This window comes from Eriocheir sinensis, chromosome 14, assembly GCF_024679095.1.
Source record: "Eriocheir sinensis breed Jianghai 21 chromosome 14, ASM2467909v1, whole genome shotgun sequence".
In the NCBI taxonomy this organism is placed as follows: domain Eukaryota; kingdom Metazoa; phylum Arthropoda; class Malacostraca; order Decapoda; family Varunidae; genus Eriocheir; species Eriocheir sinensis.
In genome coordinates this window covers 15,182,321-15,208,373 of record NC_066522.1, presented here as the reverse complement: position 1 = coordinate 15,208,373, position 26,053 = coordinate 15,182,321, and the positions used below count along the sequence as shown (strand labels likewise).

Below are 26,053 nucleotides of genomic sequence, written 5' to 3'. Positions count from 1 at the left end.
AGAGAGAGAGAGAGAGGAGAGAGAGAGAGAGAGAGAGAGAGAAGAAAGAGAGAAAAAGAAAGAGAGAGAGAGAGCGTACGCTAGTCCATGTCTTTTTGATCTGCAGCCCAGCGTTACAGAGAGAAGGAAATCAATGTTTTATGTATTAACGTACAGAAATAGAACTTGTTATGTTATGTAGACGTATACTGTACCTGTTTAAGAATCATCACGTGTGTTTGTGTCATTAGCAAGCAGGTGACATCTACAGCTCATCCAAAGAGAGACCATTCGTTATACTAATTGATGACAGAAGGTTTGGTATTAGCAGCAGGGTCATGTTTTATAGAAATATTAGTAGCAATGGTAGTGGTAGCGATGGTGGGAGAGATGACAGAGGTGGTGGGAGGTCAAGATACAGAGGCCATTCGTTGCATTAATAGATAAAATAGAAGGTTGGTAATAATACTAGTGGCGTTATGTGTTATAGTAATAGTAGTAGTAATGACTGTGGTAGTGGTAGTGATGGTGAGGGAGATGAGAATAATAAAAACAGGTGAAGATGCTAGTTAGGGTTGATGCTGGTAATGATGCCGGCAATAATGACTCCCGTATTACAGTCTCTCCCCTTGCTAGGCCATTGCTTCCCCTGTGATCAGTTCCAAAATATCAGTAGCCAGATCCCATTTCCTCTATACGACCTTTCTATGGGCCACTTATACGGGTTAACGGCTACATGCAACATATTAATTATCTTCCCTGTAGTAATAATGTGGCGGAGGTATGTCATTAAAAAGGTAAGGGGAGATGTGAAGTACGTGAAACTCAACGAAGGCGAAGAACAGTTTATCAGCAACCATTACTTTTCGAATTGGTACTAAACTGATGTCTCTTAGCATGGGAGAGCTTGGAATAAGGGTGAAGTGAATGGTGGCGGTGATGATGGTAGTGAGAGTGGTGGTGAATGCGGTATTGTTGTTGTTAGCGTTGATTATAGTTGACAGTATCTCCATGGTGATATTGGCCGAGCTGCTGCAGGTGGTAATGGTATAGGTAGATGGAGGTGATGATGTTGATAGTGGTGATAGTGGTGGTGTTCTAGTTTAGTGATGGTGGTGAAGTTGATGCTGGTGGTGGGTTGGTGGGTTGTGGATGTGATGGTGTCGGTGGTGGTGGTAGGGGGGATGGTGGTCGTGGCAGAGGTGTAGAGATAGTGGTGGTGGTGGTGGTGGTAGTAGTAATGGGGATGGCGGTGGCGGTGGTAGTGGTGGTGGTGGTGGCGGTGTCCCATCTCACAAAGGAGTTCCAGGAGACAGGCCAGACAGCGGGATAAGAGGAGGAGGCTGCGGAACACCTGAGTCTTAGGCGGAGAGGAAAGAGGGGAGGAGGAGGAGGAGGAGAACGGGGCGGCGGCAGGAAGGTGAGCTGAAAGTGAGGGGGAGGCTGGGAGGGAAGGAAGGCGGAGGGGTGGACGGACGGGATGGAAGCATAGGTGGAGGAGAGAGAGAAAGCAGAGGATAGAGGAAGGAGCTTAGAAGAGAGGGAGAAAGGGAGGCGGAGGAAGGAAGGTGAAGGTTGTGGCTGAGAGGGAAGGAGGAGGAATGGAAGGAGGGGAGAAGCAGAGGTGGAGGGAAGACAAAGCAGAGGATAGAGGAAGGAGACTTAGATGAGTGGAATAAGTTCGGCGGGCGGGGGCGTTAGGAAAGAGAAAAGAAAAAGAGGATGTAGTGAAAGGTAGAGAGAGAGGAAAAAAGTTGAAAGGGGAGAAGGATGAGAAGTTTATGGAGTGGGCGGGGAGGGGAGGAAAACTAAAGGAGAGAAACGAGGAGGATAAAGAAAAAAGAAAAAAAGCAAAGTGCAAGGTAAGGGAGGATGGGAGGGTTTCGAGGAGGAAGAGAGGGAGGGAGAAAAGAGGGAAAAGGGAGAGGAGAGAGGGAAGTAGGGGATGAGGGATGAGAGAGAGAAATGGCTTTGGGGCTTAAGGGATAAGATGAGGGAGAGAAATGAGGAATGAGGGAGAAATTGAGGGTTTAAGGAAGAAGGATGTGGAAGGAGAGAAGAAAGGAGAAAGGAGAGAGAACGGGACACAAGAAGAGAACAAGGGTGTGGAGGGAGAATAAGAAATAAAATAGGAACTCACTGGAAAATGGAAGAAGGGAGTGAGGAAAACCGGTGGCAGGAAGGGAAAGAAGAAGATGCAGGAAACAAGGGTGACGGAGGGGGGGTGAAGGGCATACAGGGTGTCACCTTGAGGAAGAAGCCGCGAATATAAGAGAGCCACACAAGGACACGGCTACTTTAGGTCACCTCCTCTCCTTCCCCCGCCACGCACGGCCCAGGAGGAGGCGGAGGAGAAGGGCGAAGAGGCGGAGCAAGACTTTGTGCTTCCAAGGAGAGAGAATAAGACCTTCGAGTCGTGCAGAATAGGCGAAATATGGCGAAATGACCGGAAAAATTACTGAATACGTTCCAGGAAGAAGCGGAAGCAGACTTTTTAGTGCTTTCAAGGAGACAAAACAAGACCTTCGAGTCGTGGAAAACATACAGAATGAGCGAAAAATGACTAAATATGTTCCAAGAAGAAGCAGAACCCGACTTTATGCTTTCAAGAGGACAGAATGAGACCTTCGAGTGGTGGAAAATAGGGCAATTGAGCGGAATAAGACTTAAAGCGTCCCAGGAAGAAGTGGAACAAGACTTAATGCTTTCAAGGAGACAAAACAAGACCTTCGAATTGTGAAGATGAGGCGAAATGACCAGAAAATGACTAAACATGTTCCAGGAAGAAGCAGAACCCGACTTAAAGCTTTCAAGAAGACAATATGACCCTTAAGTTTTGTAATATAGGCAGAATGAGCGGAAAATTAATAAATACGTTCCAGGGAGAAGTTGGATAAGGCTATGATTTCAAGAAGAGAGAACAAAACCTAGTATCAATTTTCAAGGGCGAATATAAGCATAGGGAGAATATGAGAATAGGGAGAATGTACAAAAAAAATTATTAAATACGTTCCAGGGAGAAGATTGACAAGGCTATGATTTCAAGAAGAGAGAACATGACCTAGTATCTATCTTCAAGGGCGAATATAAGCATAGGGAGAATATGAGAATAGGGAGAATATACAAAAAAAGTATTAAATACTTTCCAGGGAGAAGATTGACAAGGCTATGATTTCAAAAAGAGAGAACATGACCTAGTATCTATCTTCAAGGGCGAATATAAGCATAGGGAGAATATGAGAATAGGGAGAATGTACAAAAAAAAATATTAAATACGTTCCAGGGAGGAGTTGGATAAGACTATGATTTCAAAAAGAGAGAAAAAGACCTAGTATCAATCTTCAAGGGAGAATATAAGAATAGGGAGAATATGAGAAAGCGGAGAATATACAGAAAATTACTAAATACACTCCAGGGGGAAGCCGAGCAAGACTTTAAGCTTTCAAGGGAAGAAAACAAGACTTAACATGTATCTTGAAGGCCGGCAGAGGAGGCAAAATGGCAAGAATATGACATGCTGTGCGTCATGCTACACTATAAGCAAAACAAGACCCAGGAATGCTTGCAGCGCGGCAGAGGAAGCGACAAAATAAATAGTTGAACAGCGTCTGATACGTATACTTTTTTTAAGGCTACAAAATGCGCGCAAGACCTAGGAATGCTTTCAGGACGATACCACAAACAGGTGAATAAGCTATGATGTTTTCCAAAGGTGGGAGAATACGCTAAACAAGACTTAATGCTTTTGACGCGACGGAACGAACGGTTGAATAAGATCAGATGCTTTCCAAGGCCGGAGAATCAGCGAAACAGAACCTTTTTAAACCTCAGGCAGACGTTGTAAGCAGGATCGAACTCATACTTTGAAGGTTCCGAGGTGAGCAGAGGAGGAGGAGGTAATACTTTCAAAGCGGGGAAATAACTGGAGCGTAACTCAATACTGGTTAGGACGCAGAATAAACAGAATGAGAGCGTGCAATGCGAGACGGTAGGAATATAATGTCAGAAAACGGCCACTACTTGACGTTGATTATGTTTGCAGCGGCAGCAGGAGAAGCAGAAGGAGAGGGAGAGTGGGGGATTTAGCTCTCGGCGGTGGTGATGGTGGTAGTGGTGGTGGTGGTGGTGGTGGTGATGAGGAAGAGCGTGGTTTTCCAAGAAGCCTCGAGACGCGTAGTGTGATTAGTGGCGGAGAAACTTGAGACCTTTGAAAGTCCTTAGCTAACCAGGCAGGCAGGTAGGCAGACAGGCGGACAGACAGACACAAAGTTAGCCAGACATATAGCAAGCAAATCAACTAGCCAACCAGCCAGCCAGCCAGCCACCAAGGAAGCCAGCTAGCCATCCATACATCTCAGCCTCTCATCAAGTCAGCCAGTGAGTCAGCCAGCCAAGTCAGCCATTAGCTCATCCAACTAACCAGACAGCTAATCAGTCACCCAGTTACTCCCCTACACAATTAACAAGCTAACCAGTAAGTCACCCAGCATTCAGCCTGCCATTCAGCCAGCCAGCCAGTCAACCAGACATTCCATCATCCAACTATCCAACTAACCAGACAGCTAACCAGTCACCCAGCTACTCACCTACCCAACTACCAAGTTAGCAAGTAAGGCACCCAGTATTCAACCAGCCAGTCAACCAACCATTCCCTCATCCAACTAACCAACTAACCAGAGAGATAAATGGTCGCCTAGCCACTCTACCCAACTACCAAGCCAGTCAGTTAGTCACCCAGCATTCAGCCACCCAGAGAGACAGTCAGCCGCTTCCACCAGCAGCATCTGAAGACCTCTTGTAATCCGCCCGCCAGCCACCCTTCCCCCACGCCAGGCCTGAATATGCAAGATGTCACAGAGGGAGACCCAGACCCGCTGACCGTGAAGCATCCGACTTGGCAAAGCGACAGTGAAGGAAGGCGGCCGCGGAGGAGACTTAAGACGGATTAAAAGTGTTTGTTAGGCGACGTGTGCCGGTGTGTGGTGTGTGTGGGGGTAAGGGGTGGCGTGGGGGAGGGGGCGTGTTTGTGTGTTTATGTGTGAGTGTGTAGGAGATATTTCATGAAAAAGTCCCTGTGAATAATAGTGAATCTGAGTTAAGGTCGGACTGTGAGGTGAAAGGGAGGGTAGAAGGAAGGGGAGAAGGAGGGAGAGAAGGAAGGAGAGGGAGGGAGAGAGAAAGAGGGATTAAAAGATGGAGTGTCTCTTTGTTCTTTTCCTTGCTCTCTTTTGATCTACTGGTTATCAATATCCTGTTGTTATTATTGATGTTGTTATTGTTGTTGTTGTTGGTGGTGGTGGTAGAGGTAGTGCGGGAAACAACAGTAATGGTAGCAGTGGTGGTGGTGGTGGTTTTATGGAGTGGTTATAGTGCAGTGATGTAGTGGTGGTGCTGTTGTTGTTCGTGGTAGTGGTGGTGGTGGTGGTGGTGGTCGTGGTAGGAGTAGTAGTGGTAGTACCCATCACCACTATCACTACAACCACTATAATCACTATCTCGATTTAACCTTTACCATAATCACCTCCGTATGACCCCACAAGCCCATCACTACCATCATCACCACAACCACCTCACTATTCATCAACCTCTCCTTCCACTGTCATCACTACCATCATCACCACAACCACCACAATCACTATTCATTAACCTCTCCTCCCACTGCCACCACCATCCTCACCACCACGACTGCCATATTACCATCACCCCTATCATCACCATCACCTCCATCATCATCACCAATACCACCAAAGCCCAATCTCCTTCATGAACCCCAAATCTAACACCATCCTCACTACCACCTTAGTATCACCATCACCACTAACACCATCCTCATCACCACCACCCTCGTCACTAACACCATCTCCTTCACTAACCTCTACTCTGCCATCATCATCCACTCTTCTGAACTCTTTTTATAGGGGCAGTGATTAGCGGCTTTTTTTTCCATTATTGTTTTCTCTGTTTGCCCTTGAGCTGCTTCCTTTGCTGTATAAAATAAAATCACAGCCGCTGTAAGATCACCAACATCAACCCTATCACCATCCTCAATACCACCACCACCAGCATCACCACCACCACCACCAACATCACCACCACCACCAGCATCATCATCACCACCACCAGCATCATCACCACCACCAGCATCATCACCACCATCAGCATCATCACCCCCACCACCAACATCATCACCACCACCAGCATCATCACCACCACCACCAGCATCATCATCACCACCAGCATCATCAACACCACCACCAGCAGCATCACCACCACTACCACCAGCATCATCACCACCCCAGCATCATCACTATACTAATCACGTGCATTCACTCATCAATCGGAAATGTATAGCATATATATATGTATTTATTTTTTTTGCTTCATGTATATTCCACGAGGTTTATTTCCACGCCGTAAACGTTCTCATTTGCCGGAGCGCGGAAAATAAAATGAAAAAAAATACACCAAATAATATATATATAAATAAATCATTCTTCACATTAAAAAAACATAGTGTCCATTTGAAAGTGAGAGCAAATTAGTGGACGTACATAATATTTTTTTCGACGTCCCATATATATATAAAAAAAGGCTGCACTTTCTACTTTTTTATTTTTATTTTTCATATGATATTTTTTCACCTTCATTTGAAACTTTACATAATTTCAGCTTTTGGGTTCAGTGTTTATGAATGTGTTTTTTTTTTTTTCCTTTTAGTTTTGGGTGGAGATGGTTTACTACACTTATGTTTTTGTTGTTGTTGTTGTTAAATATATATAATACTATATTCGGGCGTTTAAAAGCACCACTCAACTCCATTTGGATACCCATAACGCTTTTTTTTAATCAACTTTACTTTCAGTGTTAACTTTTTGGGATTATTTTACTAGATATGAGTTACAATTGTTTATTCTTTCTCATTCTGTTGCTTCATTAATTAATCCACTTCCACTTCCTCTCTTTCTCTTCTATTCTCCGCTCTCCACAAATTTCCAATCACTATTTTTCCCCACTCCTGCCTTGCTAATCCCTCCTAACCTCTCCCACTCTCTCTACAGCCTTGAGGGAGTGTACATTGTCAACCTCTATTCTTTGTTATTCTATTGTTTCTTTAAATAAACCACGTGACTTCCTCTCTTTCTCTTCTTTTCTCCACTTTCCACAAATCTCCAGTCACTATTTTTCCCCCACTCCTTCCTTTCGATTCCCTACTCTCTCTCCCTCTCTCTCCAGCCTTGAGTGAGTGTGTACATTATTAACCTTTTCTTTAAATCGGGGGAACTTTATCTCACTCGCGGGGACGTCCAGGGCGAGGATAACTTAACTCTCTCTCTCTCTCTCTTACTCCCTCCTCCCTCCCTCCGTCCCTCCCTCTCTCTCGCTGCTCTCTCCCTCTTCCTCCCTCTCTCCCGCTGTGACTCAGGTAACCATAACCAATGAGCCGCGGTCCAGAATAACATGTGAGCAGTAAGTTAGTGGACGGCAAAGTTTGGCAGTGACGGAACCGAGGAGGAGGAAGAAGAAGAGGAAGAGAAGGAGAAGTGGGAGTGAATGAGGAGGAGGAGGAGGACCAGGAGGAGGAGGAGGTGGAGGAGGAGGAGGAGGAGGCGGAGGAGGAGGAGGAGGAGGAGGAGGAGGAGTTTCACATGTATCTCCACATTTCAGTTCTCCTTTAGATTTTCGTCGATGAGGTGCACAAGTCACGAGAGAGAGAGAGAGAGAGAGAGAGAGAGAGAGAGAGAGAGAGAGAGAGAGAGAGAGAGAGAGAGAGAGAGAGAGAGAGAGAGAGAGAGAGAGAGAGAGAGAGAGAGAGAGAGAGAGAGAGAGAGAGAGAGAGAGACTGACCCTTCTAGAAATCTCCTTTGATCCTTTAATATCCTTGTGTATAATAGATCACACAAGCTGTCTATCCTCAGTGCCATGAATTCCTTATAATTAATACTCAGTTCTTATTCAAATGATCACAGGTACAGCAATAACACCACGAGTCCTCCTTCATCCTTCAGAACCAGACGGACTAGACCCCACTTCACCAGGCACTCCATCGCTTCACTACACACCCAAAACGCAGCTACATGCCACCCAAAACAACACTTCACACATGTACTTACTCCTCACATCACTCAACATCAAACCAACTAACTAACTTAACCAATTAACCAAACACTCAATCGTTTCATCACACTCCCCTCAAACCCACACACGCACACAACACACGTATCATCTACTACAAGAGCACCTCAACACCTCACTTACCTTGCTATCCCTCCTCTCCCGACGCAGTGCCGCCCGGGAGCATACGAGTGGCCGGGCGGCGTGAGGGCGAGATGGTGGTGGTGGCGGAGGGGGAAGACGTGCAGCTCGAGTGTGTGGTGGGCGACGCACGACCCGAGCCTTCCCTTGCCTGGTACCGCGACGGCCTGCGAGTAGACGAGAGTGAGTACAGTAAGTTAAGAGATGCCGTAAAGGGACAAAGAGATGGACGAGGTATGGTCAAAGGGAGGGAAAGTGAGGTGGATGATAGGGTTGAAGGTAGATTGGATTGAATTTTGTTGATAAGGATAATAAAAAGTAGTAGTAGTAGTAGTAGTAGTAGTAGTAGTAGTAGTAGTAGTAGTAGTAGTAGTAGTAGTAGTAGTAGTAGTAGTAGTAGTAGTAGTAGTGGTGGTGGTGGTAGCATTAGGCATTAGTTGTGGTGGTAATAATAATAATAATAATAATAATAATAATAATAATAATAATAATAATAATAATAATAATAATAATAATAATAATAATAATAATAATAATAATAATAATAATAATAATAATAATAATAATAATAATAATAATAATAATAATAATAATAATAATAATAATAATAATAATAATAATAATAATAATAATAATAATAATAATAATAATAATAATGATAATAATAATAATAATAATAATAATAATACAATGGAGTGAAAAAGCGGAAAATTTATAAGAAAAGGCAAGATTTACATAGATTTACATAGAAAATCAGACCACACAGACCCCATGGTCCAGACTTGGTGGTCTGTCCTTAAACCTAAGTGATTTTACATTAATCAGAAGACTCCAAAACGTTGCATTTCTACTCTAGTTGATATTAAGTTGAAGGAAGTGACGGTCGAGCTTATTTTTGAAGGAGTCAATCGTGTTACACTGGACCACTGATGATGGGAGCTTATTCCATTCTCGCACTACAACGTTGGTGAAGAAAAATTTGGTGCAGTCTGAATTTACTTGTCTACATCTGAGTTTTACGCCATTGTTCCTCGTGCGCAAAGTGTCATCGATCATAAACAATGTTGATCTGTCTACATTCGTGAAACCATTAAGTATTTTAAAACATTCGATCAGTTTTCCTCGGAGGCGACGTTTCTCAAGAGAGAACATGTTAAGGGTAGAAAGCCTTTCTTCGTAGGATTTGTTGCGCAAGGAAGGGATAATTTTCGTTGCCCGACGCTGAACACCTTCTAATTTAGCAATATCCTTTGCATGGTGAGGAGACCAAAACTGTACCGCATATTCCAGGTGGGGTCTGACTAAACTGTTGTAGAGCGGGAGTATTACATCTTTATTAGTGAATAAAATGTTTCTTTTAATGAAGCCCAACATTCTGTTCGCTTTATTTGCTGCATCGATGCATTGCTGTGAGAATTTGAGGTTTGACGCGATTTTGAACCCCAAGTCCTTGACGCATTGAACGCTTTTGAGTTTAACGCCGCGCATTTCGTAATCAAACTTTTTATTCCTCGTTCCAACTTGAAGGACCTGGCACTTGTCTACGTTAAAGGGCATCTCCCATCTATCCGACCAAGCTGAAATTTTGTGCAAATCCTCTTGGAGGCTTTGCCTGTCTTCGTCAGTGAGAACCGAGTTACCAATCTTTGTGTCGTCTGCAAATTTACTAATGCGGTTATTGAGTCCAACATCCACGTCGTTGATGTAAATAATGAAGAGCACTGGGCCAAGAACCGAGCCCTGAGGGACGCCACTAGTGACAGGCGCCCACTCTGAGTTAAATCCGTCAATCACTACTCTTTGTTGTCTGTTGCTCAACCAATTCGCGATCCATTGGTTTACCTGACCGTCAATACCTATTTGTTTTAATTTGTAAAGTAATTTATGATGCGGGACTTTATCAAACGCTTTCTGGAAATCAAGATAGACTACGTCCAGTGATTTGGTTACGTCATAAACAGTGAAGAGGTCGTTATAAAAGGTTAATAGATTTGATAGGCAGGATCTTTTGTTTCGGAAGCCATGTTGTGAGTCCCCAATTAATGAGTGGCTTTCAAGGTAACTCACAATTTTGTCTCTAATTATGCCCTCAAGTAGCTTACCTACAACCGAAGTTAGACTAATGGGCCTGTAATTACCTGGTACTTTTTGTCTCCTTTCTTAAAAATCGGTGTCACGTTAGCCTTTTTCCAATCTGAAGGGACAATGCCTTGTCGCAAGGACATATTGAATACGGTTGTGAGGGAGGAGAGTATTTCGCTCTTTGTTTCTTTCAGCAGAGTTGGATATACTTTATCAGGTCCAGGACTTTTATTTGTTTTAAGTGATTTGAGGGCTTTAAGGACTTCATCGGGTTTTATTTCAAAGTTAGACAATGCATGCTCAGGATTTACATTAGTACTGGTGTTGGTGGTGGTGGTGGGAGGACTGTTATTATTAAACACCGAGGAAAAGTAATTATTTAATAGGTTTGCAACGTGTTGGCTGTCAGTCACTAGTGCACCGTCGCTGTTTATTAAAGGTCCAATTCCACTTCTGATCGCCTTTCTGTTGTTTATGTAACTGAAGAAGGATTTCGGATTATTTTTACAGTTGGCTGCAATATTTTCTTCATATCTACGCTTTGCCTGATGCACTAATCTTTTTACTCGTCGCCTTGCATCATTGTAAAGTCTAATGTTTTCGGGCGTGCTTTGGTCTTTCTTTAACCTGTAAGACAATTTTCTCTCCTTGACTGAGTGTTTAATTTCGCTATTAAACCAAGGTGGACTTTTATTAGTGTTAATTCGCTTCTCGCACAAGGGGACAAATGTGTCCTGCTGAGTGAGTAAGTGATTTTTAAAGTTTAGCCAGGCGTCCTCTGCATTGCCGTCATCTGATAGTTGCATATCTATTAGTTTTCGTCGGATTTCTACGAAGTTGGCTCTTTTGAAATTGGGCACCTTAACTTTATTTTCAGTCACCGATGTTTGAGCTCTAATGTCAACGCGCACTAGTTTATGATCGCAGGAACCGAGGTGTTCTCCTACCGTGACATTACTGACTAGGTTATCTTGGGTCGCTATAACAAGGTCAAGTATGTTATTTTGTCGAGTTGGTTCAGAAACCATTTGGCTTAGATAATTTTCCTCTAGAAATTCGATCATTCTATGGGACTCACCTTCTGTACCCGACAGTGTCGCCCAGTCGATATGGGGGAGGTTAAAGTCTCCTAGTATCAGTGAGTCGCTGTTATTAAGTGACTGCCTTAAGACGCTGTACATTTCAAGATCGCCATCAAGTGATTGCCCCGGAGGCCTGTAAGTGACAGATATATTTAAATTGACTTTTGCAATGTTTACTCGCACGCACAAATGTTCAACGTTACTGTTTCTTGGTGTTTTGTCAGTAGGTTGCAAGTAGCTTTTGACAAAAGGGCGACACCACCCCCTCTACGGTTTACACGATCATTGTTGAAGAATCTGTAGCCATCTATGTTGTATTCGGAACTTAAATCAATATTAGTGGTGTCGATAAATGTTTCGGTTATAGCAATTACGTCAAAGTTTTCTGTCAGAGCAAGACATCGCAGTTCATCAAATTTGTTTCTTAGGCTACGCGCATTGAAACTAAGGACTCTTAGGTTATCTTGAAGCTTGGTAATAGAGTTACTGGAGGGTTCAATGTTACGAGTCTGTTGCGGTGTGAGGTGTCTATTTACACGGGCGGGATGGAAGGACGTGGCTGAGAGTCGTTTTTTGTTGTTCGGGCGTTACGTACGGCGTTGTTGAGGAGCCTTCCAAATCTGGCTGCCCCGATGGGGGACAGGTGTATGCCGTCCCTTTGGAAAAGTCTACTCTGGCCGTAGAAATCGTTCCAGGCGTTAAAGAATTTGACGTCAAGCTCTCCGCAGAGAGTCTGCAGGCGGTTGTTGAGGCTGAAGGCCTTACTGTAGAAGTCGCCCTCATCCCATGTCCGTGGTAGAATTCCTGAAATCAAAATATTAGGGGATTTAGTCTTATACTGCTGGATGAGCCTACGGTACTTGTCCAGCAGTTCCTCAGACCAGGTCGTGGTGACGTCGTTTGTACCTGTGTGGAGAACAAAGAGTGAGTCATTAGAGGCCTCAGCGGAGACCTCGTCCAGGGCAGCTGTGATGTCGTCAACACCAGCTCCAGGATAACAGTAGTTACGCCTACGACGGGCGACTCTGCCACAGAATTCAACCACCTGATGGCGAATCATAGAGTCACCGACCAAGAAGGTGCTCTGTTCCTCGTCCTCCTCCTCCAGTATGGCAAATCTGTTGTAGCAATGAGTAGGATAAATGGCTCTAGGGGCGGGTCTGGCTCCTCCTCTCACGGGGGTGAAGCATTCAGCGTCAGCTCTACCGGTTCCCTGTGACGTGCCTTCTTCGGAAGGTGGCTGGGCATCGAGTGCAGGTGAGGAGGGTGATGAGGCGTCAATTGCAGGAGGGGCGACGATGTTGGACTGGATAAACTCCTGCAAGGTATCAACAGTACTTGTTAGTTCGGTGATCTTCTTCTCGCCAGCCGTTAGCCTTTCGTCCTGTTGAAGGAGTCTCGTTTCCATCTGCTGAGTCAACAGGCAGATCTTGCAGACTGTCGATCGTCCTGAGAAGAAATGACCAGAGAAGTTTCCTGTGCAAGTCGAACATTTCTTTAGCGCCATCTTGGTAAGGAGGAGGTATCTATATATTTGCTTTGCTTTTTCTTTTTCGTAGGGCAGAGGGACGCGCGCGTGAATGAGCGAGACTAAGTGAGAGAGAGAGAGAGAGAGATGGGAAGGCGTAGGAGGGAGATGGGGATGGAGGGAGGAAGAGGGCGAAGGAAAGGGAGGGAGAGAGAGAGTGTGGGAACGAGATAGGGAGTGAGGAAGGAGAGACAGAGAGGGGCAAGTGGGGGGTAGTAATGAGAGAGAGAGGGGGGGGGGCAATGGAGAGAGAGAGAGAGAGAGAGAGAGTGCTTACACCATTTAATATATGTTCCCCAGTAATTTACTTTTATGTACGAGTGTGTGTGTGTGTGTGTGTGTGTGTGTGTGTGTGTGTGTGTGTGTTATCTTTAGAAGTAGTAATAGTGGCAATAGTAATAGTAGTAATTTGACGAAAAAAAGTGGAATCGCAATGTTATCCATCTTAAAAGTGATCAGTCAAAACTTGTCAAAAATAGCTATTGATTAAAAACGATAAAAACGTCCCTTTGAATAATAATTGAAAAAAAAAGTAATCTGTTGGACATTTCCCTCAGATGACAAAGAGACGCGGAAGAGTACTGTTGATTGGATATTACTGTTTTATGTGTCGCTCAAATGGATTGGCATTGCAAGGGAGAAAAAAAAACAATTTGGACCCAAGTAATTTTATTTTTTCCATTGGTGTAAAAAAAATTCGCCTCGCCGGCTTAGCGCAAAACACCGAATGCTGTCACGCGTTATGGTCATGAGGTCCAATTGTCTTTCTCTTTACTTTTTTTATTGGTCGCCTAATATGAGGATCTGATGATTAGAAAAGTCCCCCGTGACCTCCCTGCTCTCTTTTCACCACACACACACACACACACACACACACACACACACACACACACACACACACACACAAACAAACACTCTTCCACACACAAACACACAAACAATAATGGCCGCCGTATTTTGCTTTACTTATTTTATTTACTTACTATTTTCATGCCCTCCCCACCTTTCCCCCATCCCGCGTCCTCAATGCACAAGACTTCGTACTCAACCCCATCCCTAAGCCGTCCAATTTCCTAATGCAAGAGTTAACGATCCCTCTCGCTGGTAGACTCCGCACCTTTGTCGTATACGAATATTTCAGTTTTGGCTAAGTGTAGGAACCTTTCTCTTTCTCCTACATATACAATCTCTCATGTTTCTTTCGTAAATGACTCTTTCCAATCCTTTCCTTCTTACATATACGGTGCTTTCAGTTTATAAATCATAACAGCTCCCCTCCCCTTTGTGCCTCCTTCTCATTCTTCCGTTTACTTATGCAACCCTTTTCAGTTTCCTTTATAAGTCTACCTCCTCTCCGTCCTTCCCACAACTTTGCACACAGACGTACGGAAGCTATCTACACGTATGTTCAGCATAGGATTCTTTTACTTTCATTTCCATAAACAATCCCTTCTGTTTCTTTTGTAACTGACCCCATTTCATTCTTCTTTACACATACGGCCCATTCAGACTCCTTTATAACAGTTCCCCTTCTTCTCCGTCCTTCCCTCAGCCTTGCAAACAGTTGTGCTTCTTTTATAATTGACCCCACTTCATTTTTCTTTACATATACGGCCCTTTCAGACTCCGTTATGACAGCTCCCCTTCTCTCCGTCCTCCCCGCAGCTTTGCAAACAGACGTGCGGAGGCCTTCCACACGTCGGCGGCTGGTCAGCGTGACGAGCAGACTGACGGTGAGGGCGACGCGAGAGGATGACGGGACGCAATACACGTGCCGCGCCTCCCACCCCGCCCTACAGCACCCCGCCCTGCCCCTCGCCGCCTCCCTCACCCTCTCCGTCCTGCGTGAGTATTTGCTGGGCTTTATGCTTCCTCGCTTGCTCCTCTACCTTCACGCCATATTCTAGTGTTCTCGTACTCTTCGGTTTTCTCCTGTTTTCTCCTTTCCACCTTTTCCTTCTCTATATTGGTATCTGTTTGTGTGGTTATTTTCTCTCTTCATCTAACTTCAGCTGTATATTTTTTTCTCCTGTGCCATTCACGTTTATTGTTTTATTTTCTCGTGTGTAATTGTCCTTTCAGTGCGTCTTTCTTCCAGGCTTATTCTATTTTCCCATCTTCCATTTGCCTTTCATTCGTGTATCTTCTCCTATTCTTCCATCTTCCATGTTTCTATCATATTCCATGCCTCTTTCGCGTTCCATTTTTCTTCCATCATTAATATTTCATCCATCTACCCACTACTGGACCTTAGTTTTTCTGTGTTCTGGTAATTGGCGTAATGAACCTATCCATCTATTTCAGAGGTACTTGCGGTTGGTGCCGGTCTGTGGTGCCTCGGGAGTACGTTTTTTTATAGTATTGACTCTTCTTTGTTCGCTATGCCGGTATCCTACGTCCCCGCTCCATTATTTCTCACTCAGTCATAAGCAACGTTAATATTGATAAGAAACGTACGAGTAATGAATTGTAATCGAACACATATACGAACACGAGCATGCATAAACGAATCGGTATGCACTTTATTATGAGACGGATGGACGATTTGAGCCTCAGATTTGCTTGCTGGTTTAAGACTCGATCCTTTCACGTGCCAGCACTCTCCTCCGTCTGTACATTCTTCCCTGACATCCGCTCATTACTCCACTTCTTTTATACTTCCTCTGCAAACCGTTCTCCAATCATCCATTCTTTGTTTTCTCTTGTCAATGCTACTTTACTTAACTTTCGCAACGTAAGCACACGCACACACACACACACACACACACACACACACACACACACACACACACACACACACACACACACATGACCAGAGAGACGCAAAATAGAAAATAACATGACAGCCCACAACAAACCTTCTCTCCAGCAACGATAATGAGACAAATCCGCTTCCTGGGTCGAGTCCGGGATAGACGAGAGGCAGAAGAGAAGGAGGAGGAGGACGCGGGCGATAAGGCGCAACCCGGATGTGAGCGGCGAGGAAACATGAAACAACCCTGAACAACATCGCTGGTACACAAAGAGAGAGCGAGACCGAGAGAGATAGAGATAGATAGATAGATAGATAGATAGATAGAGAGAGAGAGAGAGAGAGAGAGAGAGAGAGAGAGAGAGAGAGAGATCAGTTGCAAAGGACAAAGCGATAGACAGGCAGGCAGATCCATAAACGGACAGACACAAAGAGAATAGTGCAAAGACTGAAAGACAGACACCTACAGACAGAAAGACAAGAGGCAAACAGAGACAAACAGACAGACGAAAAATGGGGCACTAACAGATTGATGCATATAAGGACAGACAAGCAGAAGGACAGAGAAAGGGGACACACATAAAAACACAAAAAAAAATAAGAAGACAACGGACGATCTTGACTACTTTCGCTATGCTCCGTCACTGTTGTTCTATCTATAATTCGACTATGTTCCAAAATACCTGCTGTTTACACCTGTTTACACCTCCTATTAACCGACCTGTAAAAGCTACGTACACACCGTCCACACTTAACACTTTACACTACCAACAAAAACAGGGAAGACACTTAAGAGTTTTCACTTTTGTGGCGCTGTGCCCCGAGTCGACGATTCCCCGGATCAACTCTCTAATGAACTTACCATTTCTTATTTGATTGTCCTCTTCGGGGGGATGATAAAACCTATTGGGGCCCACGGCTGTTATTGGTTTTCATTCTGAGAGAGTGAGAGAGGGGAGAGAGGAGAGAAGGAGAGGAGGAGAGATGGAGAGGAGAGAGCTGGTGTGTGTGGGAGGGAGGGAGGGAGGGAGGGAGAAAGGGATATCTGACCACCCCCATACCCACCACCCACGCCTCCCCCTTCGCCTCACTTATCCCTCTCAATACATTATTTCCTTGGGCTTGTTTACGAAAGCGGTTTGGCGGGCGACAGGAGAAAGTGGCGCGGGAAACACAGCCTCCAACACACACGCCTGGCGCCCAAGTGTTTCCCGATACAACACAAGTTTGGAGATCGATGACGCAACACCCGGCCGCCGCTGCTGCCCCATATCGCACGGCATTTTTTAGAACACCACTTCGACTTTCCGTTCCTTCATTCGCCCCTTCCCCCTCCCCCCTCGTCCCCCCTCCTCCATCACTAGCCCCCCCTCCAGACCCTTTAAAATGAGACTGAAAATTCTCTCTCTCTCTCTCTCTCTCTCTCTCTCTCTCTCTCTCTCTCTCTCTCTCTCTCTCTCTCTCTCTCTCTCTCTCTCTCTCTCTCTCTCTCTCTCTCTCCTTTTCCCTTCCTTTCCTTTCCTCTTTCCTCTTCTCCACGCAAGTCTTCTCCCTCCCCTTACCTCCCCTCGCCACCCTTCTCTCCTCCTCTCTCGCGATCCAGTGTCATTTATTTTCCTTTTTTCTTCCGCATCGTAATTTCATTGTATATTATTTGGTGTGTTTTGTCCCTGCGTGTGTGTGCGTGTGTGTGCGTGTAATACAGGGAGGATACGTGGCTGCAAAGGACGTCGAGGGATGGAAAATTAATAGAAAAATAGGAAAAAAAAAAGGAATCAAGCCACTAATGCAAACAAAATGACATAGAGACGGCGACCAGAAAAACGTATTAGTAAACAGATAAATGATAGATGGAAACTTACAGCAAACTAACTATCTATTACTATACAGAAAATCACATACGGTACCCAAGAAACTATACACAGAAGAAAAATGTATATGCAAGTGTAGAGAATGCGTAAAAGAGAGAGAGAGAGAGAGAGAGACGCAAAAGAACTGGCAAGCCGCTGTTGTGGAAAAAAATTGGAAATATGAAACTATAGGAACGGAGGAAAATAAACAACTCAAGTCAAATACAACTCGAGAAAACAGATAGTGACTTAGGATTGGTACCCGTGTGTGTGTGTGTGTGTGTGTGTGTGTGTGTGTGTGTGTGTGTGTGTGTGTGTGTGTGTGTGTGTGTTTGATATGATTGACAAACACACACACACACACACTCAGACTCTCTCTCTCTCTCTCTCTCTCTCTCTCTCTCTCTCTCTCTCTCTCTCTCTCTCTCTCTCTCTCTCTCTCTCTCTCTCTCTCTCTCTCTCTCTCTCTCTCTCTCTCTCTCTCTCTCTCTCTCTCTCTCTCTCTCTCTCTCTCTCATTAATCTGTGTCTTATAAATCCTTCGCCTCAGTTTCCTTAGCAGTTTGTCTCTACAGAAACCTTAATGTCTTATGAGTAGTTATGTTCTTTTCTCTATCTATCTCCTGCCTTTTTTTACACTTGTCATTCTATATTCCTTCATCCCTCTGTGTTCTATTTCCTCCCTTGCCGACCCTATTTTTCGCTCCCTCTCTCTCTCTCTCTCACTCTCGCTCTCTCCTTCCCTCTTCTTCCTTCTCCTCGTCGGACTTCCTCAAATTTACGGTCCCTCCTCATCTAGTTCTCCGGGTCACTATATCTCTTCCATCCAATACTTCACTGACCCAAGTTTTTCCTGCTTTTGTCTGTCTCTCTCTTGCTCTCGGTCTGGGTTTAGGTCTCTCTCTCTCTCTCTCTCTCTCTCTCTCTCTCTCTCTCTCTCTCTCTCTCTCTCTCTCTCTCTCTCTCTCTCTCTCTCTCTCTCTCTCTCTCTCTCTCTCTCTCTCTCTCTCTCTCTCTCTCTCTCTCTCTCTCTCTCATTAGGGATCTTTTCCTTCTCCGCCTCCTTCCCTTCCTGCTCCTTCTCCTTTGCTTCTTTCTTTATCTCGCTTTCCTTCCTGCCCATTTCCTCCTCCTCCTCCTCCTCCTCCTCCTCCTCCTCCTCCTCCTCCTCTACCCTCTTCCTAAATTTCACTTTTTTTCTCTTCTATGTGCTTCTCTACCACTAAATTCACCTAAAGTATATCCTCCTCTTCTTCCTTCCTCCTCCTCGTCGTCGTCGTCCTCGTCCTCGTACTCCTCCTCCTCCTCCTCCTTCTGACATCCAGCCACCTGCCAGCGACCATCTCACCTTCCGTTCTAGTCTCCCATGCATACTACAGTCTCCCTGGCAACGTTCAGCCTGCACGTTCTTACACCCACTGTCTCTGTCTCCTTTCCTCCCGCCCTCTCACGCTCTCTCTCCCTCTTCACTGTCTTACTTTCCCAATGACCCGCTTCCTTTTCTCTCCCCTACATTCACGCACCGCTGGCCACGCTGGATGCGGTTGGCGTACTCCCTAAAGATGCTGTTCTGTAAACCAGCGAATGTTTTCACTGTTAGAATTGCCCGAAGCGCTGCCGTGTGTGTGTTGTATTAAGGTAAACCATCCATTCATCACCTCTCTCTCTCTCTCTCTCTCTCTCTCTCTCTCTCTCTCTCTCTCTCTCTCTCTCTCTCTCTCTCTCTCTCTCTCTCTCTCTCTCTCTCTCTCTCTCTCTCTCTCTCTCTCTCTCTCTCTCTCTCTCTCTCTCTCTCTCTCTCTCTCTCTCTCTCTCTCTCTCTCTCTCTCTCTCTCTCTCTCTCTCTCTCTCTCTCTCTCTCTCTCTCTCTCATTAGAGGAAAACATTTGCTCGACGCAGAATAGTTCCAAAATAGTTATGTCATTGTGAGTAATAGCACCGGAACTACAAGGTTTAGATCGAGGTGATGGTACATATGGTTTCGAAATTACTGTAACTACTTGTAATAGTGGCAATTTACGGAACTACATAAGCTGAGGTTCACGTAACACAGAGTAATTGAGATGCATGTATTAATAATGTATAGGCAGTACTGTCATATATAGAAAGTATTCAGAATAAAGTAATACACATCCATTTTATAATAATGCATTCGCAACGCAAAATTAAAAAAAGAAATAACGTTGAGGACACCAACGTAAGAAACTTTTATAAGTACAATTAGCTAAACTAACATTATATATAGAAAACGTAAAAGAGATCAAGTGCTGTACTGTGCCATATTAATGTCTACGCAACAGAAATAAACGAATAAAAAGGACTCAAAGGATACCAACGTAAGACGCAGCACTGTCAGCATTGCAAGGACACGACATCGCTGACTCTTGCTGACTCCCGATCGACGGTGAAGACCCAAGAGTTTGTGTGCTCAGTGTTGGCTCAGTCTCCTCTCATCTTGACCCTGTTTTGGAGAGCCCGCTGCCTGCCTTACCACCCTACCGTATACCTTACCCTCTCTCCCGTACCCCTCTCTTCTTTTCCACATGTATATTACGGACTGTGCGTGCTCATGTCTGTCTAGCAGCGCGGTTCATCCCTGGTCCGAGTCCTTTTTCTTTTGTATTTCCCTCCTTTCTTCGTTTTGCTTCTCCTTTATCTACTTCTGCTTCTTTTCCTGCTTCCTCTTGTTATTATTAGTTATTATCATAATTTCTTATTGCCATTCTTCATATTCATCTTCATCATCATCCACCTCTTCTTCTTTTCTTCTTCTATATCTCTATTTTCTTCCTTTTGACGCCATTCCCTTTGCAGACCCCCCGGACCCTCCTTCCATCACCGGCTACAGAACGGGCGAGGTGCTGCGGGCGGGGGAGCGGCGCACCCTGACCTGCCGCGTGGTGGGGGGTAACCCGGGGCCCTGGGTCACGTGGTACTGGCACCAGGTATTACCCAACAACACGCTACGCACGCAAGCCCGGAAGAGCGTGCACCTCAACGACAAGACGAGCGGTGACCTCAGGAGCCGCGGGGTTAGCGTAACGCAACAGGTGACGGCTTCGCGGACGGATGACGGGGCGGTGTACGAGTGCCGCGTTACCAGCGATCAACTCAGCCGCCCGCTCTCCGCTAACGTCACCCTTACCGTTCACTGTGAGTAGCCGGGTGCTGGGGTGTGAGGGACAGTGCTAGGATGGGTACAGTGAGGGTCGAATGCTTGGTCTGGGTCTTAGGTTTGGTCTGTTTGAGAGTAAATGTGGCGTTCGAAGTTAGCTACTGTGGTATTAAAGGATGAATTTGTATATTACTGCTCATATAAAATAGAAAGAGAACATTGCCATTCGCTGTACATTATTATGAAAGATGTTGTATTAACTGACTAACGTAGAAACGAACACACACACACACACACACACACACACACACACACACACACACACACACACACACACACAGTCTAAAAAGAAAAATATTAAAAAGTAGTTTCAAAAGACGGGGACTCTATGAGCTTGAGTTAATCCAGTAAAATTCAATTAGGTAAGAACACACACACACACACACACACACACACACACACACACACACACACACACACACACACGTACTCACCCCGGGCCTGGTCCACCCCCACAGACGAGCCGGCGCAGGTCAGAGTGAGCGGCCCGACAGTGGTGACGGCGGGACAGCGGTTCACACTCACCTGCATCACCTCGGCCGCCAACCCCCCCGCCAACCTCACCTGGATTCTTGATGGTAAGCTCCCCACCCCCCACCTTACTCTTGACCACCCCTCTCCCACCCGTCTCCCTCCTCCTCTTGTAAACATTTCGTCTTCTTGTTCTTGCTTCTTCGTCCATTTTTCTCTACTAGATTTACTATTTCCTCTAACTCTTCTTTTTCCTCTATTTTTATCTTTTCTTCATTTTTTTCTGCTTCCCATATCCCTACGCTGCCCTCTTTCACCTCTTCCTCCTCCTCCTCCTCCTTCTCCTCCTCCTCTTTCCAGCCTCCTCCTCCTCCTCCCATATCCACGCCCACTGTACTAAGACCCCTCCTGCCTCACCTTCCCTTCCCAAACTCTTCCCCCTCTCTGTCACCCTCGCCCTCGATAGTAAGCTTTTCTCCTCCTCCTCCTCCTCCTCCTCCTCCTCCTCCTCCTCCTCCTCCTCCTCCTCCTCCTCTCGGTCCACCAATCATTCCCCTTCCCTTTACCTGGATTTTTACCTTTCGCCCCCCTCCTCTCCTCCTCCTCCTCCTCCTCCTCCTCCAGTCCCCTCTTGTGCCTTTCTCCTGCCTGACCCCCTTCCTTTATTCTCTTCTTTCTTTACCTTTCGAGCCCCTCCTCTCCTTTAGTCCCCTCTTCTACCTCTCTCTCCTCTCACTTCCTTCTTTTCTCCTCTTCTATGTTCACCTTTTTCCTCTCTTGTCCCCATTCTTTCGATCCTATTCCCCTTCTTCGCCTTCAATCTCTCGTTTCCTCTTTTTTTTTTCATTCCCGCCCTCCTTTATCCTCCTCATCCCTCTCTACTTTTCTCTTTCGTTCCTTTTTCATCTCTGTTCCCTGGGTCTTCTCTCCTTCAACTCTTCGTATCTTCTTTTTTTTCCTTTTGACTTGGGTACCTCCCCCTATACCTCTCTCATCCCCTCTTCTTTTCCATTCTTATTTTCCTTCTTTTTCTTTCTCTCCCTCATCCTCTTCTTCTCTCTCTCTCTCTCTCTCTCTCTCTCTCTCTCTCTCTCTCTCTCTCTCTCTCTCTCTCTCTCTCTCTCTCTCTCTCTCTCTCTCTCTCTCTCTCTCTCTCTCTCTCTCTCTCTCTCTCTCTCTCTCTCTCTCTCTCTCTCTCTTTTCTAACTCGCGTCCCTCTTTATCCCTCTCAATCCCTTCTTCTTTTCCCTTTCGTCCCTATTTATTTTTGTCCTTATCCCTCTCGTTCTCTTCTCATCCTCTTCTCCTCTTCTCCCTCTTTTAACCCACGTCCTCTTTTACCCCTTCGAGCCTCCCCCTCTTCCCTTTCATCCCTCTTTTTCCCTCTCTGTGTCACTTCCTTCGTTTTCTCTCTCTTTTAACTCGTGTCCTTCCTCACTTTCTTTATCCTCCTCCGCTTTCCCATTTTCTCCCTCTTTCTTTTTTTTTTTTTGTCCCCCTCGTCTCCCCCCTTCCCTCTCTTGGCTTGCCGTCCTCAGCTGGTCCCTTCTACCTGGCCGCCATCCTTGTCTCAGGTAGGCTGGCAATAAGCCCTTTCTCTTCATCCCTTCCTTTTTTCTCTCCGCCTGTCTCGAGAAGGCTTTTTCCACTCTTGTCTCTCCCGATGTATTTGTGCTGTGAATCGAGTTTAAGAATGTGTTTTTTTTTTTATTTCGTTAGTTTCTTTGGTTGGAAATGATAAGCATTTCATTGTGTTACTTTCATTTCGTGTTTCATTTTTTTTACTTTTTTTCTATTTTCCTTTCTCGACGTATTTGTGCTGTGAATCGGGTTTAAGAAAGTGTGTGGGGGGGGGGGGGGGGCGTTATTTTGCTTGGGTGGGGTTTATAAAAATTTCATTTTATTTATTTTAATTCGTGTTTTATTTTTTCTTCGTTTTTTAATAGACTAATTCTCTTGCTGCCTCCTTTTTATGTATTCCGCATTCTCTGCACACACCCAAAAAATAGTCCGTCACAGAATATAATGTAAAAAATTAGCGACAAAAGTTCTGATGTGATTTACTTTCTCAATTTGCATGACAAGGACTTCGTGTGTGTGTGTGCGTGTGTGCGGACCAAACTTGAAGCAACCTCTGAGAAAACACTTGTTAAGCTGCAGTTCGGTGGAGCGAGAAAAAATAATAAATAAATTACGCTGACAGGCAATGTGGAAGACGTGTATTTTATCCACTTACTTAACAGCACCTTTTCTCCAATCTCATCCACTTGTGTTCTAGGCCTCTTCACCTGTTATAAAAAAATGATCAAATTTCACCCACTTCATTGATTCCACAGCCACTCCTTGTCCTCCTATTCTAAAACTTCCCTTTATATTTTCTTTTCCTTCTTCCCTGTTGTCTTCCTTCTTTTTTTTTTCTCTCTCTTTCTCTTTCTTTTTTTTCTTTTCTTCGTGTTCTTGTTTTATACCTGTTCTACTTTTTATTGTTCGAGTTCTTTTTCTTTCATTCTTTGTTCTTCTTTTTCTTCTTCTTCTTCTTCTTCTTCTTCTTCTTCTTCTTCTTCTTCTTCTTCTTCTTCTTCTTCTTCTTCTTCTTCTTCTTCTTTTCCTTTCTCCTCTACTCCTTTTCTTTTCTTCTACTTTTCTATTATTTTCTATTCTTCTTCATCTTCGTCTTCGCCATCATTTTCTTCAGTATCATCATCTTCCTCCGCCTCGTCATCCATCTACATCCATAACACCCATCTATCCCACCCTTCCATCAATTCCCCGCCATCACCACCTGTCATGTCTCTTCCCGTCCCCAGGTGAGCAGGTGAACACGACGAAGAATATTGTGACGCGGGACGACGGGGGCGGCTGGGTCACGTCCTCGGAGCTGAGCAGCGAGGCGGGGCGGGCCAGCGGCGTGAGGATGGTGCGGGCGCGGTGCGAGGCCCAACACCTGGAGGCCACGGACGTCATCACCCACACGAGAAACATCACCGTTATGCGTGAGTGACAGGACTAGTTTGGCGCTATGTACAGATGGTCAAGAGAGTATAAGCAGGTGGATACGGGCCAAAATAGCGTAATCAGACAGATATTTGTTTGTTTCTACGTACAAGAGAGTATGAGCAGGTAGATACAGGCCAAAATAACATAATCAGACAGATACTTGTTTGTTTCTACGTAAAGGTGGCCAAAAAAGTATAATCAGGCAGATACTTTTTAGCGTTCATGTACAGTTGGCCACAAAAGTATTATCAGACACACTCGTTAGCCTTCACGTTAGTCATAATGTCCATGATAACACCAATGGTTACTCAAAAAGGCCCAGCAATGATAATAACGTTCATGCTCGTGCTGTATATAGGAGTGTTGATGGGATGACGAATGTGGTTTAATAAATATCAGAAGAGGCAGCTTAATGATAGGGCTAGTAATGATGATAATTGGAAGAGAGGTAATGATGAGAAAAATAGGCTAGTAATAAATATAAGAAGAAAATGAATAAGTATAAGAATAAGAATGAATAAGAAGAAACAAAAAACACAAACACACACCAGTGACCCCTAACCCTTAACCCTTTCGTCCCTCACTCTCCAACAGTCCCCCTCTCACTCTCACTCTTTCCCCGACATACAGGTCCCCCGGGGCAGCCAGTGGTGGAGCTGAAGGCCCAGAGGCAGGTGGTGGCCGGGAGCCTCGTGGAGTTCACCTGTATCACCAAGGGAGGTCACCCGCCGCCGAAGGTCAGGTAAGGTTGGACAGAAAAAAAAACCACGAGAACAACCCTTTAACCATTCCCTTTAAACTCTCCTCGTCCTCGGTGTTGCAGAGGACTTGAGGTCGGTGGGTACAGGGGTGAGTGAGTGAGTCAGTTGGTAGGTAGGTGAGTGAGTGGGTTGGCGAAGGGATGGGTTTATTGGGTGAATAAATGGGTGAGTGAGTGAGTGAGTAAGTGAGTTGGTAGAGGAGTAAATGGATGAGTAGATTTGTGAATGGATGGATGGATAGGTGAGTGAGCGAGTGAGTGAATGAGTCGGAGAATGGGTGAGGGAGGTGTGAGTGAATGAGTCGGAGAATGGATGAGGGAGGTGAGTGAGTGAATGAGTGAGTGAATGAGTGAGTGAGTGAAAAAAATGTGTTTGTGAGTTTAGGAGAAGATAAGTGAATGAACGACAAAATGTGTGGCAGGAAAGGGTTCATGAGTAAGTAAGTGAGTAGTGTGTCTTTGTGTCCGTGTGTATGTATGTATTTGTGTGGTGGGGAGGGAGGGAGGAAGGAAGGAAGGAAAGGGGAGGGGAAAGTCAGTGAGTCAGGGGAACAGAGACCGGCTCCTCCTCCTTTTCGTTCCAATTTCTCCAGGCAGCGAGGCAAAAGAAATGTGCAGCGATGTTTTACTTGGTCACTCTCTATAGTTTTATTCTCTTCTTTTTCCACTATATTCTTTTCTTTTTTACCTCAGTCCCTTCTCTCGCTCGCTTCCTCCCTCCCTGCTAGTGTAAATGGAGAATAGAAATAAAGGGGTGTGTGTGTGTGTGTGTGTGTGTGTGTGTGTGTTTATTGACGCCAAAACCATAGGACGGAAAGTGTATACAGAAAAAAAAAAAACTAGTATAACCTCGTAAAACGGATAAACTAAACTAGATATCCTTGTGAAGCCGATAAACAAAACATAAACATCCCCAAAAACTATTAAGTATTTCCCATAACAACTAAAAACACACATCCACTCCATACTTATCACACACGCACTGCAACTTATGAACATCCTTTTAATTTTCTTGAGCCTTATTACTTCACTACTCTATACTTTACCCTTAACGGCGACGGTGATGGTGGTGGTGGGGGAGGGGTGTGAATATTGCCGGCGGAGCAGCGCTGAGCTTGGGGTAAA

The 26,053-nt window shown here is 45.0% G+C and overlaps 1 protein-coding gene across 1 annotated transcript in view; it reads left to right on the top strand.

Annotated features, from left to right (window-relative positions):
• LOC126998317 (nephrin-like) overlaps positions 1-26,053 on the top strand; it is an 88,422-nt gene that overhangs the window by 45,243 nt on the left and 17,126 nt on the right. Inside the window, exons 3-8 of the mRNA XM_050859804.1 lie at positions 8,263-8,424; positions 14,590-14,769; positions 20,340-20,678; positions 21,159-21,278; positions 23,979-24,164; positions 24,799-24,910. Of these exons, the coding sequence (XP_050715761.1) occupies positions 8,263-8,424; positions 14,590-14,769; positions 20,340-20,678; positions 21,159-21,278; positions 23,979-24,164; positions 24,799-24,910 (1,099 nt within the window). The remainder of the gene's footprint in view (positions 1-8,262; positions 8,425-14,589; positions 14,770-20,339; positions 20,679-21,158; positions 21,279-23,978; positions 24,165-24,798; positions 24,911-26,053) is intronic.